Source organism: Oncorhynchus kisutch, unplaced genomic scaffold (genome assembly GCF_002021735.2).
Source record: "Oncorhynchus kisutch isolate 150728-3 unplaced genomic scaffold, Okis_V2 Okis05a-Okis16b_hom, whole genome shotgun sequence".
Taxonomy (NCBI): Eukaryota; Metazoa; Chordata; class Actinopteri; order Salmoniformes; family Salmonidae; genus Oncorhynchus; species Oncorhynchus kisutch.
Window position 1 is genome coordinate 2010993 of NW_022261982.1, and position 16295 is coordinate 2027287.

The following is a 16295-nucleotide window of genomic DNA, read 5'->3' on the forward strand; positions in this document are numbered from 1 at the left end:
TACACTTATTCCTGGTAATATGAAATGTTATTGGAAAACATTCCAAAGGAAGTCTCTTATGAATAACGTCTCACTCAAAACAGCATTGACACAGATTCTTTGTTGTGTTTTTGTTTTCATTCCCAGTGATTGACATTGACATTACATTGTATTTCAATAAAGCCCTAAGTGAGCAGTCCATGTATACTGACTGACTGACTGACTGACTGACTGACTGACTGACTGAATGAATGAATTACGGACTAACTGACTGAATGACTGACTGACTGACTGAATGACTGACTAACTGACTGAATGACTGACTGAATGATTGCATGACTGAATGGCTGACTGAGACTGACTGAATGACTGAATGAATGACTGAATGAATGACTGAATGAATGACTGAATGACTGAATGACTGAATGACTGAAGACTGAATGACTGACTGAGACTGAATGACTGAATGACTGAATGAATGACTGACTGAATGAGACTGACTGAATGACTGAATGACTGACTGACTGACTGAATGAATGAATGAAGCTACTCTGCTTGGTAACCTGGCTGTCATCAGGAAGGGAAAATACAGCCATGTATGTGTCCAAAATGTCACCCAATTCCTTTAACAGTGCACTACTTTGGACATGGATCCATACAGGGCTCTGATCAAAAGTAGTGCATTAGTGAGTAAGGTGCCATTTCAGACACACCCAGGGCTTGTTTATAGCTGTCCCTCTCCCCGAGTCTCCCCTAAGGTCAAGACAAATCAAACCTCTCCGCCCCGCTCCTAACCAATCAGCAACATCATTACTGACCTGTCTCTACTCATTAAAACCACTCTTTATAATCATCCCATAGCCTTGGATCGTTTCCCCCCCTAACTTATCATTTCAAACAACTTTTCACGTTCCTATACGGACCCCATTAGGAATTCTTATATGAGTAATGTCATGTAACTCCTCCGTTATATCACTGAATATCAATTGTGCCGCGGTGCTGCGGGGCCACTGACAAAATACAAGTGCTTCAGTAAATTTACCGAGAGCCCAGAACCCCAGCCACAACGTTGAATAATTCAGCCATCAAATGGTAAGAGCCTCTCTAGAGATACTTAGCAATTAAATGAGTCTATATTGTGCATGCACTGCCATCCATATGGATCCTATAAGAAATTGTCGGCCATTCGGGCTCCTATAATGTAGTGTTGTGATTGGAGCTGGCAGTGGTGGCTAGTGCAGCGAGCGACTGTGTTACCGTGTCTGGCGTGCGGATGATAGCAGTCAGTTGACGTGCTGTGTCAGCGCGTCAGATTTTAATGACCACAGAGACCAAGGGAGAGGTAGCTGGTGCATAGGAACTGATCTGGGACCAGTATAAACTGCCGCCTGATTTTTACACGGACACACACACCTCCACAAAGTAAAGCCATCCCACTGACTGAACGAAGCCCAGGTCCCGGTAATGATAGCATGTGTGAGCTTGCGATTGGCTGTCAGGATGATTGACGGCAGGGCTCCAGAGCTCATTATCTCACCCAGTGTTATTACAGCTCTGTGATTGGACGTCCTTCTAGCCCCCAAGTAAACTGCCTGGCACAAGTAGACAAAGTTTTTATTTTCAACTGGCTTCTCCAAGCAGCAACCCTGAGCTGAGGGGAGAGACCAGGACAAGGTTGATCTACAGGAATGTTGGGGGAACAGATCCAGACTAGGTTGATCTACAGGAATGTTGGGGGAACAGATCCAGACTAGGTTGATCTACAGGAAGGTTGGGTGAACAGATAAGGACAAGGTTGATCTACAGGAAGGTTGGGGGAACAGATCCGGACTAGGTTGATCTACAGGAAGGTTGGGGGAACAGATAAGGACTAGGTTGATCTACAGGAAGGTTGGGGGAACAGATAAGGACTAGGTTGATCTACAGGAAGGTTGGGGGAATAGATCAGGACTAGATTGATCTACAGGAAGGTTGGGGGAACAGATCCGGACTAGGTTGATCTACAGGAAGGTTGGGGGAACAGATAAGGACTAGGTTGATCTACAGGAAGGTTGGGGGAATAGATCAGGACTAGATTGATCTACAGGAAGGTTGGGGGAACAGATCCGGACTAGGTTGATCTACAGGAAGGTTGGGGGAACAGATAAGGACTAGGTTGATCTACAGGAACGTTGGGGAAATAGATCAGGACCAGGTTGATCTACAGGATGGTTGGGGGACAGATCAGGTAGTCTGTTCAAGTTGTCCTTCAATAAATAGCAGCCTGACTTTTCAATTTCTCTAACTTTGCCAATCTCTCTCTCTCTCTCTCTCTCTCTCTCTCTCTCTGTCTGCATCCCTCTCTTTCTCTTTCTCTTTATGTTTCTCTTTCTCTTTATGTTTCTCTCTCTCTCTCTCTCTCTCTCTCTCTCTCTTTCTCTCTTTCTGTTTCTCTCTCTGTCTGCATCCCTCTCTCTCTCTTTCTCTCTTTCTCTCTCTCTTTCTGTTTCTCTCTTGCTCTGTCTGCATCCCTCTCTCTCTCTCTCTCTCTCTCTCTTTCTCCCTGCTTCCTCTAGTCTATCCGAGAGGTGACAGGCTATGTGCTGGTAGCTCTGAACCAGTTTGACTCCCTGCCCCTGGAGAACCTTCGCATCGTGCGGGGCACCAAGCTTTACGAGGGACGCTACGCCCTGGCCATCTTCCTCAACTACCGCCGCGACGGCTTCTACGGCCTCAGACAGCTGGGCCTTCGCAACCTCACAGGTCAGGGGCTCAGTGCAGAGTACTCTAAACTCACCTGTCTGACTCAGTCACGTCCTCCTTCTCTCTATCTCCCTAGCCTGCTTATTGTTCTGTCCTTCTCTCATCTCTCTATCACTTCCTCCTTCTCTCTATCTCTCTAGCCTGCTTATTGTTCTGTCCTTCTCTCTATCTCTCTAGCACTTCCTCCTTCTCTCTATCTCTCTAGCCTGCTTATTGTTCTGTCCTTCTCTCATCTCTCTATCACTTCCTCCTTCTCTCTATCTCTCTAGCCTGCTTATTGTTCTGTCCTTCTCTCCATCTCTCCATCACTTCCTCCTTCTCTCTATCTCTCTAGCCTGCTTATTGTTTTCTCCTTCTCTCTATCTCTCTATCACTTCCTCATTCTCTCTATCTCTCTAGCCTGCTTATTGTTCTGTTCTTCTCTCTATCTCTCTAGCCTGCTTATTGTTCTGTTCTTCTCTCTAGCCTGCTTATTTTTCTGTTCTTCTCTCTATCTCTCTAGCCTGCTTATTGTTCTGTTCTTCTCTCTATCTCTCTAGCCTGCTTATTGTTCTGTGCTTCTCTCTATCTCTCTAGCCTGCATATTGTTCTGTGCTTCTCTCTATCTCTCTAGCCTGCTTATTGTTCTGTGCTTCTCTCTATCTCTATCACATCCTCCTTTTTTCTATCCCCCAGCCTGCTTATTGTTCTGTCCTTCTCTCCATCTGTCCATTACTCTGTCTTTCTCTCCATCTGTCCATCACTCTTCTTCTCTTGATCTCTCATGGTCTTATGTTATATCTCAATCAAAACTGTGGCCTCCATGGTTTGCTGAGGGATGGGACTGGGGGAATGGTAACTGTGGCCTCCATGGTTTGCTGAGGGATTGGGCTGGGGGGATGGTAACTGTGGCATTAAAAGAGAGTTAAATATGAGGTTATTATAGCCTAAGGCAGCTTAAGCCCATAAGGTGTTTATACTCTTCAAAACCAATGGCTGTACAAATTACCATTGAACAGCAGTGGGTGTCACGGATTGTGCTCTTACGAAACCAAGCACATTGTAATAATGTAGAATCTTTAGCTTTGCTAAGTGGCGGAATAGTATCAGAATACACAGAAAATGTATTATAATGTCATAGAATAGAAGAATCCTCTGACATTTCTTTTCAAATAAATCGTTGTGTTCAACCTTCGCTTCACACATTTTGACAAGAATGTCGGTCATTTAGCAGATGCTCTTATGCAGAGTGACTTATAGTTAGTGCATTCATCTTAAGGTAGCTAGGTGGGACAACCACATAGTCTCATAGTAAGTCAAATGTTCCTTAACAAAGTAGCTATCAGAAAAATCAGCGCTAGTAGGCTAAAGGTCAAGTGCGAGTGTTAGTTCACGAAAGGCAAGGGTGATATTTATTATATTTATTTTGTTATTGGGGGGGGGGGGGTAGTGGGACAGATCAGGACAAGTAGTTTTTTTCTTCGGATGATGGGCAGGGAGTCTGCTGTCCTAGCGTCAGGGGGAAGGGGGTTCCACCGTTGGGATGCCAGGACAGAGAAAAGCTTGGACTGGACCGGAGCTGGCAGAACAGAGTGGTTTGGGGTGTAGGGTTTAAGCCTAGCCTGAAAGTAGGGAGGGGCAGTTCCCCTGGCTGCTCCGTAGGCAAGCACCATGGTCTTGTAGTGGATGTGAACTTCGACTGGAAGCCAGTGTGCGGAAGAGGGGGGAGACATGGGAGAATTTGGAAATGTTGAACACCAGGTGGGTTGCGGCGTAAGTTGCAGGGGTTTGATGGCACAAGCTGGGAGCCCAGCCAACAGTGAGTTGCAGTAGTCCAGACAGGAGATGACAAGTACCTGGATTAGGACCTGCACCACTTCCTGTGTGAGGTATCATGCTCTGCAGATATTCTAGAGCATGAATCTGCAGTCAATGCTTTGATGTTTGCAGAGAACATCAGGGTGTTGTCCAGGGTCATGCCAAGGTTATTTGCACTCTGGGAGGGGGACACCATTGAGTTGTCAACCGTGATGGAGAGGTCTTGGAGTGGGCAGGCCTTCCTCGGGAGGAAGAGCATCTCTGTCTTGTCGAGGTTGAGCTTGAGATGGTGGCCTGACATCCAAGCAGAGATGCGAGTCGCCACCTGGGTCTCAGAAGGGAGAAGGTAGTTGAGTGTCATACACATAACAATGATAGGAGAGACCATGTGAAGATATGACGGAGCCGAGTGAATAGAGAGCAAAGGAGAGGGCCTAGAACCAAGCCCTGGGGGACACCAGTAGTGAGAGCATGTGGTGCAGGTCATTCTGGGAGTGATAGCGAGAAAGGTGGTCAGAGTTTGGAAAGAAAATAAAGAAGGGTTTACCGGTCTGTAGAGGGTTTGTGTGTTGGTATCTTGAGGAGGGGAGGGGATGCAGCCAGGGGTCAGAGGGGACGCAGCCAGGGGTCAGAGGGGATGCAGCCACTAGTCAGAGGGGACGCAGCCACTAGTCAGAGGGGACGCAGCCAGTAGTCAGAGGGGACGCAGCCAGTGGTCAGAGGGGACGCAGCCAGTGGTCAGAGGGGACGCAGCCAGTGGTCAGAGGGGACGCAGCCAGTGGTCAGAGGGGACGCAGCCAGTAGTCAGAGGGGACGCAGCCAGTGGTCAGAGGGGACGCAGCCAGTAGTCAGGGATGAGTTGATGAGGGAAGTGAGGAATGGGCAAAGACCTCCAGAGATAGTCTGAAGAAGGGAAGAGGGAAAGGGGTTGAGTGGGTAGGTTGTCAGGGGGCCGGACATCACTAGTCACAGGATTTCATCTGGAGATAGAGGGGAGAAAGAGATCAAGGCGAAGGGTAGTTCTGTGTGAGTGGGACCAGTGGACTCAATAGACGGAGTAAATGGAAAGCGGATGTTGTCGACCTTCTTTTCGAAGTGGTAGACAAAGTGGTCCACAGAGCGGGAGGAGGGAGGAGGTGGAGGGTTAAGGAAGGAGGAGAATGTAGCAGAGTTTCCTACCGTTACACCCACCCACAGCTAAAGCCAATTTAATACCCCACTCTTTTAATATACTTTTTTGCACTCAAATTTAATATTTAGACAAATGAAGTCGGACGCCCTTTTGTGCAGGGAGATGAAATGGCTCGTGTTTCAGTTAATGAACTTTTCTGTTGACAGAGTAGCCGGCTCGGATGCCAGGTTGTTTCATGGAGCAGTTTGAACTGTGAGTCACAACGAATGGCCCATGACGTGGCATGTTCTGTAGCCAAGATGAATTAAAGATAGTTGTGCCGTCTGTGGCCTAGTAGTCACACACCTGGAGCTATCAAATGTATCTCATCCCAGAGACCGGGGTTCAATCCCTGCCTGTGCCTTTGGTCCTGAGTCTAGCCTCCTCATCTGTGTCTGTATCTGTATTGTCTCAATAAAGCATCAAAAAGAAGAATGGAATTCTATATTCATTTAATAGACATAAAGTCCCTTGTTTAGGGGACCTGCAGGGTTCTGGTACCGGTTCCGACCGACATTTCCGCTTATAAGTCGATCTGTAGACACCGTAGATTGAAATGGGTTACATTGAGCAGTAGCCCTGGTTCTTACGGACACAGGAGTGTATCTCCTCTGCCTGTTTCACATAGAATGTGAAATCTGATGCCACTTGAAGCTGGGCTCTCCCTCCTACTGTTTCATTCGCTCTTGCAACTGTCCATCAACTCCTGGCTGAACCTTACGTCACATGTCTGCAATCCTTACAGTGTGTCGTGTTTTCGTCACTCTAGCACATTCAGAGACAGATTTATAGACAACTCTATCAAAGTAATCCAAAGTAATCCATAGATTTTATACCCAGTCTATTAAGTCAGGTGTCTGGTTATACCCAGTCTATTAAGTCATGTGTCTGTGGTGTCTGGTTATAACCAGTCTAATAAGTCAGGTGTCTGTGGTGTCTGGTTATACCCAGTCTATTAAGTCAGGTGTCTGGTTATACCCAGTCTATTAAGTCAGGTGTCTGTGGTGTCTGGTTATACCCAGTCTAATAAGTCAGGTGTCTGGTTATACCCAGTCTATTAAGTCATGTGTCTGTGGTGTCTGGTTATACCCAGTCTATTAAGTCAGGAGTCAGTGGTGTCTGGTTATACCCAGTCTATTAAGTCAGGAGTCAGTGGTGTCTGGTTATACATAGTCTATTAAGTCATGTGTCTGTGGTGTTTGGTTATACCCAGTCTATTAAGTCAGGTGTCTGGTTATACCCAGTCTATTAAGTCATGTGTCTGGTTATACCCAGTCTATTAAGTCAGGTGTCTGGTTATACCCAGTCTAATAAGTCAGGTGTCTGGTTATACCCAGTCTATTAAGTCATGTGTCTGTGGTGTCTGGTTATACCCAGTCTATTAAGTCATGTATCTGTGGTGTTTGGTTATACCCAGTCTATTATGTCATGTGTCTGTGGTGTTTGGTTATACCCAGTCTATTAAGTCAGGAGTCAGTGGTGTCTGGTTATACCCAGTCTATTAAGTCAGGTGTCTGGTTATAACCAGTCTAATAAGTCAGGTGTCTGTGGTGTCTGGTTATACCCGGTCTATTAAGTCAGGTGTCTGGTTATACCCAGTCTATTAAGTCAGGTGTCTGTGGTGTCTGGTTATACCCAGTCTATTAAGTCATGTGTCTGTGGTGTCTGGTTATACCCAGTCTATTAAGTCAGGAGTCAGTGTTGTCTGGTTATACCCAGTCTATTAAGTCAGGTGTCTGGTTATACCCAGTCTATTAAGTCAGGTGTCTGGTTATACCCAGTCTATTAAGTCAGGTGTCTGGTTATACCCAGTCTAATAAGTCAGGTGTCTGGTTATACCCAGTCTATTAAGTCAGGTGTCTGGTTATACCCAGTCTATTAAGTCAGGTGTCTGGTTATACCCAGTCTATTAAGTCAGGTGTCTGGTTATACCCAGTCTATTAAGTCAGGTGTCTGGTTATACCCAGTCTATTAAGTCAGGTGTCTGGTTATACCCAGTCTATAAAGTCAGGAGTCTGGTTATACCCAGTCTATTAAGTCAGGAGTCAGTGGTGTCTGGTTATAACCAGTCTATTAAGTCAGGTGTCTGGTTATACCCAGTCTATTAAGTCAGGTGTCTGGTTATACCCAGTCTATTAAGTCAGGTGTCTGGTTATACCCAGTCTAATAAGTCAGGTGTCTGGTTATACCCAGTGTATTAAGTCATGTGTCTGTGGTGTCTGGTTATACCCAGTCTATTAAGTCATGTGTCTGTGGTGTTTGGTTATACCCAGTCTATTAAGTCATGTGTCTGTGGTGTTTGGTTATACCCAGTCTATTAAGTCAGGAGTCAGTGGTGTCTGGTTATACCCAGTCTATTAAGTCAGGTGTCTGGTTATAACCAGTCTAATAAGTCAGGTGTCTGTGGTGTCTGGTTATACCCGGTCTATTAAGTCAGGTGTCTGGTTATACCCAGTCTATTAAGTCAGGTGTCTGTGGTGTCTGGTTATACCCAGTCTAATAAGTCAGGTGTCTGGTTATACCCAGTCTATTAAGTCATGTGTCTGTGGTGTCTGGTTATACCCAGTCTATTAAGTCAGGAGTCAGTGGTGTCTGGTTATACCCAGTCTATTAAGTCAGGTGTCTGGTTATACCCAGTCTATTAAGTCAGGTGTCTGGTTATACCCAGTCTATTAAGTCAGGTGTCTGGTTATACCCAGTCTATTAAGTCAGGTGTCTGGTTATACCCAGTCTATTAAGTCAGGTGTCTGGTTATACCCAGTCTATTAAGTCAGGTGTCTGGTTATACCTAGTCTATTAAGTCAGGTGTCTGGTTATACCCAGTCTATTAAGTCAGGTGTCTGGTTATACCCAGTCTATTAAGTCAGGTGTCTGGTTATACCCAGTCTATAAAGTCAGGAGTCTGGTTATACCCAGTCTATTAAGTCAGGTGTCTGGTTATACCCAGTATATTAAGTCAGGTGTCTGGTTATACCCAGTCTATTAAGTCAGGTGTCTGGTTATACCCAGTCTATTAAGTCAGGTGTCTGGTTATACCCAGTCTATTAAGTCAGGTGTCTGTGGTGTCTGGTTATACCCAGTCTATTAAGTCAGGTGTCTGGTTATACCCAGTCTATTAAGTCAGGTGTCTGGTTATACCCAGTCTATTAAGTCAGGTGTCTGGTTATACCCAGTCTATTAAGTCAGGTGTCTGGAAATACCCAGTCTATTAAGTCAGATGTCTGGTTATACCCAGTCTATTAAGTCAGGAGTCAGTGGTGTCTGGTTATAACCAGTCTATTAAGTCAGGTGTCTGGTTATACCCAGTCTATTAAGTCAGATGTCTGGTTATAACCAGTCTATTAAGTCAGGTGTCTGGTTATACCCAGTCTATAAAGTCAGGAGTCAGTGGCGTCTGGTTATAACCCGTCTATTAAGTGTTGGTGGTGTCTGTTTATAACCAGTTGGCAATGCATTATCCTACATCATAGAAGCTTAGATAAGATCGTATTGGTTGGTAGATGGACTGCAGTCTGAGACTCATGTGTAACACAGAAAGGTCTTTCAAAGGAGATTAGCGGGAGGCGATCAAGAGCCTTGAAGTGGTCTGTAACTTGGTCTCAAAATAAGGTTCTCACAATCAACAAATGTGTGTCTGTATGATATGATCACAATTCTAAGGAAGAAAAGCTTCTATTTAATTACAATACACTTTATCTAAAAGAGTTTTGCTGTGATAATCAAATCAAATCAAATTGTATTTGTCACATGTGCCAAATACAACAGGTGAGACCTTACAGTGAAACGCTTACTTACAAGCCCTTAACCAACAATGCAGTTTAAAATAATACCTACGAAAAATACAGGGGGTACCGGTTAGTCGAGGTAATTAACGTAATATGTACATGTAGGTAGAGTTATTAAAGTGATTATGCATAGATAATAACAGAGAGCAGCAGTCACGTAAAAGGGGAGGGGGGGTCAATGCAAATAGTCTGGGTAGCCATTTGATTAGCTGTTCAGGAGTCTTATGGCTTGGGGGTAGAAGCTGTTTAGAAGCCTCTTGGACCTAGACTTGGTGCTCTGGTACCGCTTGCCGTACGGTAACAGAGAGAACAGTCTATGACTAGGGTGGATGGAGTCTTTGACAATTTTTAGGGCCTTACTCTGACACTGCCTGGTATAGAGGTCCTGGATGGCAGGAAGCTTGGCCCCAGTGATGTACTGGGCCGTACTCACTACCCTCTGTAGTGCCTTGTGGTTGGAGGCTGAGTAGTTGCCATACCAGGCAGTGATGCAACCCGTCAGGATGCTCTTGATGGTGCAGCTGTAGAACATTTTGAGGATCTGAGGACCCATGCCAAATCTTTTCAGTCTCCTGAGGGAGAATAGGTTTTGTCGTGCCCTGTTCACGACTGTCTTGGTGTGTTTGGACCATGTTAGTTTGTTGATGATGTGGACACCAAGGAACTTGAAGCTCACAACCTGCTCCACTGCAGCCCCGTCAATGAGAATGGGGGCGTGCTCGGCCCTCCTTTTCCTATAGTCCACAACCATCTCCTTTGTCTTGATCACATTGAGGGAGAGGTTGTTGTTCTGGCAGCACATGGCCAGGTCTCTGACCTCCTCCCTATAGGCTGTCTGATAGCCCTCCTGCTGACGTACCTTGGAATGATGGCTCACCACAGGGAGGATGAGACACATAAAGAGGCTGAGAAAGTGCCCAGTCCAGGGGAATCATTACTTTGGGTGAATTCAACCACCTTTGCCCACACCATGTTGTGAATCCGCATCTCTCTATATCTCTCTGTCTCTCCCTTATGGAAAGTAAAAGGATAGGTTGATTATGCAGTATTCACCACTAGACTGTAGCCTTGAATCTTTTAAATTGTAGTTCTATTGGTTTTGGCCCTTGTTATTTTCTCTTAGCATGGATCAGCCTGCGTTTCTCTGCTGTGCTCTGGGCATTATGAGTATGTCCCCTGGAAGACAGCAGAGTGGAGAGTAGAGACCCTCAGCTGGATCAGTTAGAGAGGTGATCTGAGACTCACAGCGGTAATACGCTGCCCATATTAGGACAGAATCATGCATCCATGGTGTGTATGGTGTCCATATTAGGACAGCGTCATGCTTTCATTGTGTGTATGGTGTCCATATTAGGACAGAATCATGCATCCATGGTGTGTATGGTGTCCATATTAGGACAGAATCATGCATCCATGGTGTGTATGGTGTCCATATTAGGACAGAATCATGCATCCATGGTGTGTATGGTGTCCATATTAGGACGGCATAGTTTGTCCATGGTGTGTATGGTGTCCATATTAGGACCGAATCATGCGTCAATGGTGTCCATATTAGGACAGAATCACACATCCGTAGTATTTTGTGACTCTGACACACAACTATGTGTGATGCTGTCCTAATATGACCACCTTACAGGTTAGTGAAGTCAACAAAGCCAACAAGTTAGCAGGGCTTAGCTCCACACAGTACGATGACGGGATAGGACAGCCAAGCTCTACTCACCAGATACCACCTGTTCTGTATCAGTTCATAATGACTTGGCAGCGTTTTTATTTTTACTTCACCTTTATTTAACTCGGCAAGTCAGTTAAGAACAAATTCTTATTTACAATGGCGGTCTACATCGGCCGGAAGATACAGCCTAGAATTCAACCAGGGTGTCGGTAGTGACGCCTCAAGCACTGAGATGCAATGCCTTTGACCGCTACGCCACACTGGAGTGTTAAAGGAATCCCCTTCACATAAGTGATCCACCTTGTTTAGTAAAGCTAGTCTGGTTACAGTGATAAAGGACTCTGAAGGACCTCAAAGTATCCAGGGCACGGTGACATCTTCTGCTAGTAAATCACTGTGACGTCTTTGATTCCAGCCACCTCACCAGGAAATAGGGATAAAGTGGGATTTCTTTCCTTTCTATCCCTGTCTCCTCTCAAATGTCCACTCATCCTCACTGTTCTCTCCTGTGTCCACCCCTCCCTCCCTCCCTTCCTCCTCTCTCTCTTCTTTCTATCACTATGTCTCAGTGTTTTCCTCCAATCCTTCACCTCTCCCTCTCTTTCTGTCTCTTGTTGTCCCTCTTTCTCTCTAAACGTCTTTGGAGTCGTTTCCAGATTTCTGTCTGTATAATGTGTTGGGTCTGAGCACTCATGTACTGTATGTGCTTGTTTGAGAAGCTGGCATGTATAGTGGATAGTTCTGCTGCCCCTCCCCCTGCCCCTCCCCCTGTCTGTCTGTCTGTCTGTCTGTCTGGGAATAATGTTGTATAATTCCCTTACTCTCTTGTAGTCTTACCGACGAGACTGGCGCTTGTAGTCTTACCGACGAGGCTAGCGCTTGTAGTCTTACCAACGAGGCTAGCGCTTGTAGTCTTACCGACGAGGCTAGCGCTTGCAGTCTTACCGACGAGGCTGGCGCTTGTAGTCTTACCAACGAGGCTAGCGCTTGTAGTCTTACCGACGAGGCTGGCGCTTGTAGTCTTACCGACGAGGCTAGCACTTGTAGTCTTACCGACGAGGCTAGTGCTTGTAGTCTTACCAACGAGGCTAGCGCTTGTAGTCTTACCGATGAGGCTAACTCTTGTAGTCTTACCGATGAGGCTAGCTCTTGTAGTCTTACCGATGAGGCTAGCTCTTGTAGTCTTACCGATGAGGCTGGCGCTTGTAGTCTTACCGACGAGGCTGGCTCTTGTAGTCTTACCGACGAGGCTAGCTCTTGTAGTTTTACCGACGAGGCTAGCTCTTGTAGTCTTACCAACGAGGCTAGCTCTTGTAGTCTTACCGACGAGGCTAGCTCTTGTAGTTTTACCGACGAGGCTAGCTCTTGTAGTCTTACCGACGAGGCTAGCGCTTGAAGTCCTAGTGACGAGGCTAACTCTTTTAGTCTTACCGACGAGGCTAGCGCTTGTAGTCCTAGCGACGAGGCTAGCGCTTGTAGTCCTAGCGACGAGGCTAACTCTTTTAGTCCTACCGACGAGGCTAGCGCTTGTAGTCCTAGCGACGAGGCTAGCGCTTGTAGTCCTAGCGACGAGGCTAACTCTTTTAGTCCTACCGACGAGGCTAGCGCTTGTAGTCCTAGCGACGAGGCTAACTCTCCGTCCCCCCCTCCATTTGTTTTTCTTCTTCCCTCTTTTTTCCGATATTGGGGAAACGGAGTTAAGCATGCTATGCATTATGCACTCTGTATCATCAGAAAATGAATGGGTACAGTCCTTATTTGTAATTCATTTGCAAGTCCACCACCCACTGCTCCTTATCTAGGGGGATATCATATCTCAGCAGGGTAATACTATATTCAGCATGTTACTACACGTAATGCATTAAACAACAGTCTTACCTAACGCTAGTGCTCTCCGGCTCAGCCGACCTCAAGTCCACTGAATTGTAAAATGGATACCCCGTAGATATAAACAGGAGGCCAATGGTTTGGCAATGAAAGTGTATATATGGAAGTCTTAACTGCCTTATAACCTAACCTATGTTAATGACACTCCTTATCCAATATTTAGACTGTTAGTTCACACAAGGAGCATGTACCTCTTAACCTATCACCATTGTCCTGGTTCTCCTTATTCATTGATTATTAAACATAATTTCTTGATGGACGAGAGACCACCCACTTGGTTTCTCAGGTGCTACTCAGTCTCTGATGATAAGGTGAGCCCAGAAACCAGCAAACACCTTTAAGGACCAGTGTTATACACCACTGGTTTAAACTATATTGAGGCACTTTCGCATATAGACTCACGTTCTATGCTGTTGCATCTGATTACATTGATTAGAAAAACATCCCTGCTTCTCGTTGTGCTAATTAGGCAGTTCCACCCTCTACTCCGAGTAGTGGAATCCCCCTCCAATCAACCTCTCCAATGCTAATTAGGCAGTTCCACCCTCTACTCCGAGTACTGGAATCCCCCTCCAATCAACCTCTCCAATGCTAATTGCCGCCTGCTGTGTTTCCCAGTATTTAGATATTTACTTGACATTTTGGAGCATGAAATCTCTTGAGATGAACCATTTAGTTTTCAAGAGTGTCTAAAAAAAATGATTATATATATATACTTAGTAACAAGATTAATATGGCAACTACTGTCTAATAATAATAACAATTAAATAAGTAATAATAAAACTGACATTAACAGCATGAAAAAGTTGTTGTACAACTACTAATAGGCTTACAACTATTACAGCCCAGATTTCTATAGGTAAATGATTCCAGTCAGTTGGGTCTTTGTACAGTGCCTTGCGAAAGTATTCGGCCCCCTTGAACTTTGCGACCTTTTGCCACATTTCAGGCTTCAAACATAAAGATATAAAACTGTATTTTATTGTGAAGAATCAACAACAAGTGGAACACAATCATGAAGTGGAACGACATTTATTGGATATTTCAAACTTTTTTAACAAATCAAAAACTGAAAAATTGGGCGTGCAAAATTATTCAGCCCCCTTAAGTTAAAACTTTGTAGCGCCACCTTTTGCTGCGATTACAGCTGTAAGTCGCTTGGGGTATGTCTCTATCAGTTTTGCACATCGAGAGACTTGCAAAACAGCTCGAGCTCAGTGAGGTTGGATGGAGAGCATTTGTGAACAGCAGTTTTCAGTTCTTTCAACAGATTCTCGATTGGATTCAGGTCTGGACTTTGACTTGGCCATTCTAACACCTGGATATGTTTATTTTTGAACCATTCCATTGTAGATTTTGCTTTATGTTTTGGATCATTGTCTTGTTGGAAGACAAATCTCTGTCCCAGTCTCAGGTCTTTTGCAGACTCCATCAGGTTTTCTTCCAGAATGGTCCTGTATTTGGCTCCATCCATCTTCCCATCAATTTTAACCATCTTCCCTGTCCCTGCTGAAGAAAATCAGGCCCAAAACATGATGCTGCCACCACCATGTTTGACAGTGGGGATGGTGTGTTCAGGGTGATGAGCTGTGTTGCTTTTACGCCAAACATAACGTTTTGCATTGTTGCCAAATAGTTACATTTTGGTTTCATCTGACTGGGCACCTTCTTCCACATGTTTGGTGTGTCTCCCAGGTGGCTTGTGGCAAACTTTAAACACCACTTTTTATGGATATCTTTAAGAAATGGCTTTCTTCTTGCCACTCTTCCATAAAGGCCAGATTTGTGCAATATACGACTGATTGTTGTCCTATGGACAGAGTCTCCCACCTCAGCTGTAGATCTCTGCAGTTCATCCAGAGTGATCATGGGCCTCTTTGCTGCATCTCCGATCAGTCTTCTCCCTGTATGAGCTGAAAGTTTAGAGGGACGGCCAGGTCTTGGTAGATTTTCAGTGGTCTGATACTCCTTCCATTTCAATATTATCGCTTGCACAGTGCTCCTTGGGATGTTTAAAGCTTGGGAAATCTTTTTGTATCCAATTCCGGCTTTAAACTTCTTCACAACAGTATCTCGGACCTGCCTGGTGTGTTCCTTGTTCTTCATGATGCTCTCTGCGCTTTTAACAGACCTCTGAGACTATCACAGTGCAGGTGCATTTATACGGAGACTTGATTACACACAGGTGGATTGTATTTATCATCATTAGTCATTTAGGTCAACATTGGATCATTCAGAGATCCTCACTGAACTTCTGGAGAGAGTTTGCTGCACTGAAAGTAAAGGGGCTGAATAATTTTGCACGCCCAATTTTTCAGTTTTTGACTTGTTAAAAAAGTTTGAAATATCCAATAAATGTCGTTCCACTTCATGATTGTGTCCCACTTGTTGTTGATTCTTCACAAAGAAATACAGTTTTATATCTTTATGTTTGAAGCCTGAAATGTGGCAAAGGGTCGCAAAGTTCAAGGGGGCCGAATACTTTCGCAAGGCACTGTATCTGAAGGATCTTACTCCGACATCATGATGTTCCCTTGCAATGTGTAATGGCTGCTGTTGTCTAAAGCAGCAGTGTGGGTCTTGTAAAGTTAACTGTCCATTAATATATACAGGGACATTTAGCTTGATACATTTACGAATAAATTGGTGTCAATGCAGTTGTCTTCTATTTGGGATTGCCAGTCCATTGAGTGATTCAGACATTGTGCATTGTCTTATAACGGCATCCAATAAGGAATCTGCAAAGATTGTTATAAATGACATCTCATTCATAAATGAAGGTCTTGGTTGTTTTGACAGATGATGTCACTATAGTCTAGGACAGGAAGCAGCAGTTGAGTTACTAAGATCTTTCTAATGGATGCAGTACAACAATTATTAGATCTGTACTGTAACCGAAGCTTATAGGTCATTGTTTTTCTAATATAATCAATATGCTTTCCAGAAGATCATTTAGAATCCATCCTCAAATCCAGATGTTTCAAACAGGCAACACATTCAAGCATCGTTCCGTCACTTGCATGAATTGAGAAATTGCCAGCTGTGGAGTTTATTCTGTGAAACAGCATAACGTAGGGTTTTGATTTAAAACCAATTTATTTGCAAGAAACCATTTTTGTTGGTATCTATTTCATTAAGGAGAGGCAGTATATCAGTTGGTTTAATCTGTCAGAAATGTCTGATTTGGAGTGTTAATCTATCTCCTGGTAACAGATGCTGACTAGAAACACTAGCTGGGTTTTTAGTCAGATTATGTCCT

At 44.7% G+C, this 16295-nt stretch overlaps 1 protein-coding gene across 1 annotated transcript in view; it reads left to right on the top strand.

The window, feature by feature from the left end:
- The window catches only part of LOC109886997 (receptor tyrosine-protein kinase erbB-4-like), a 503341-nt gene that overhangs the window by 304744 nt on the left and 182302 nt on the right, over positions 1-16295 (top strand). Inside the window, 1 exon segment of the mRNA XM_031813320.1 lies at positions 2535-2721. Within this exon segment, the coding sequence (XP_031669180.1) occupies positions 2535-2721 (187 nt within the window).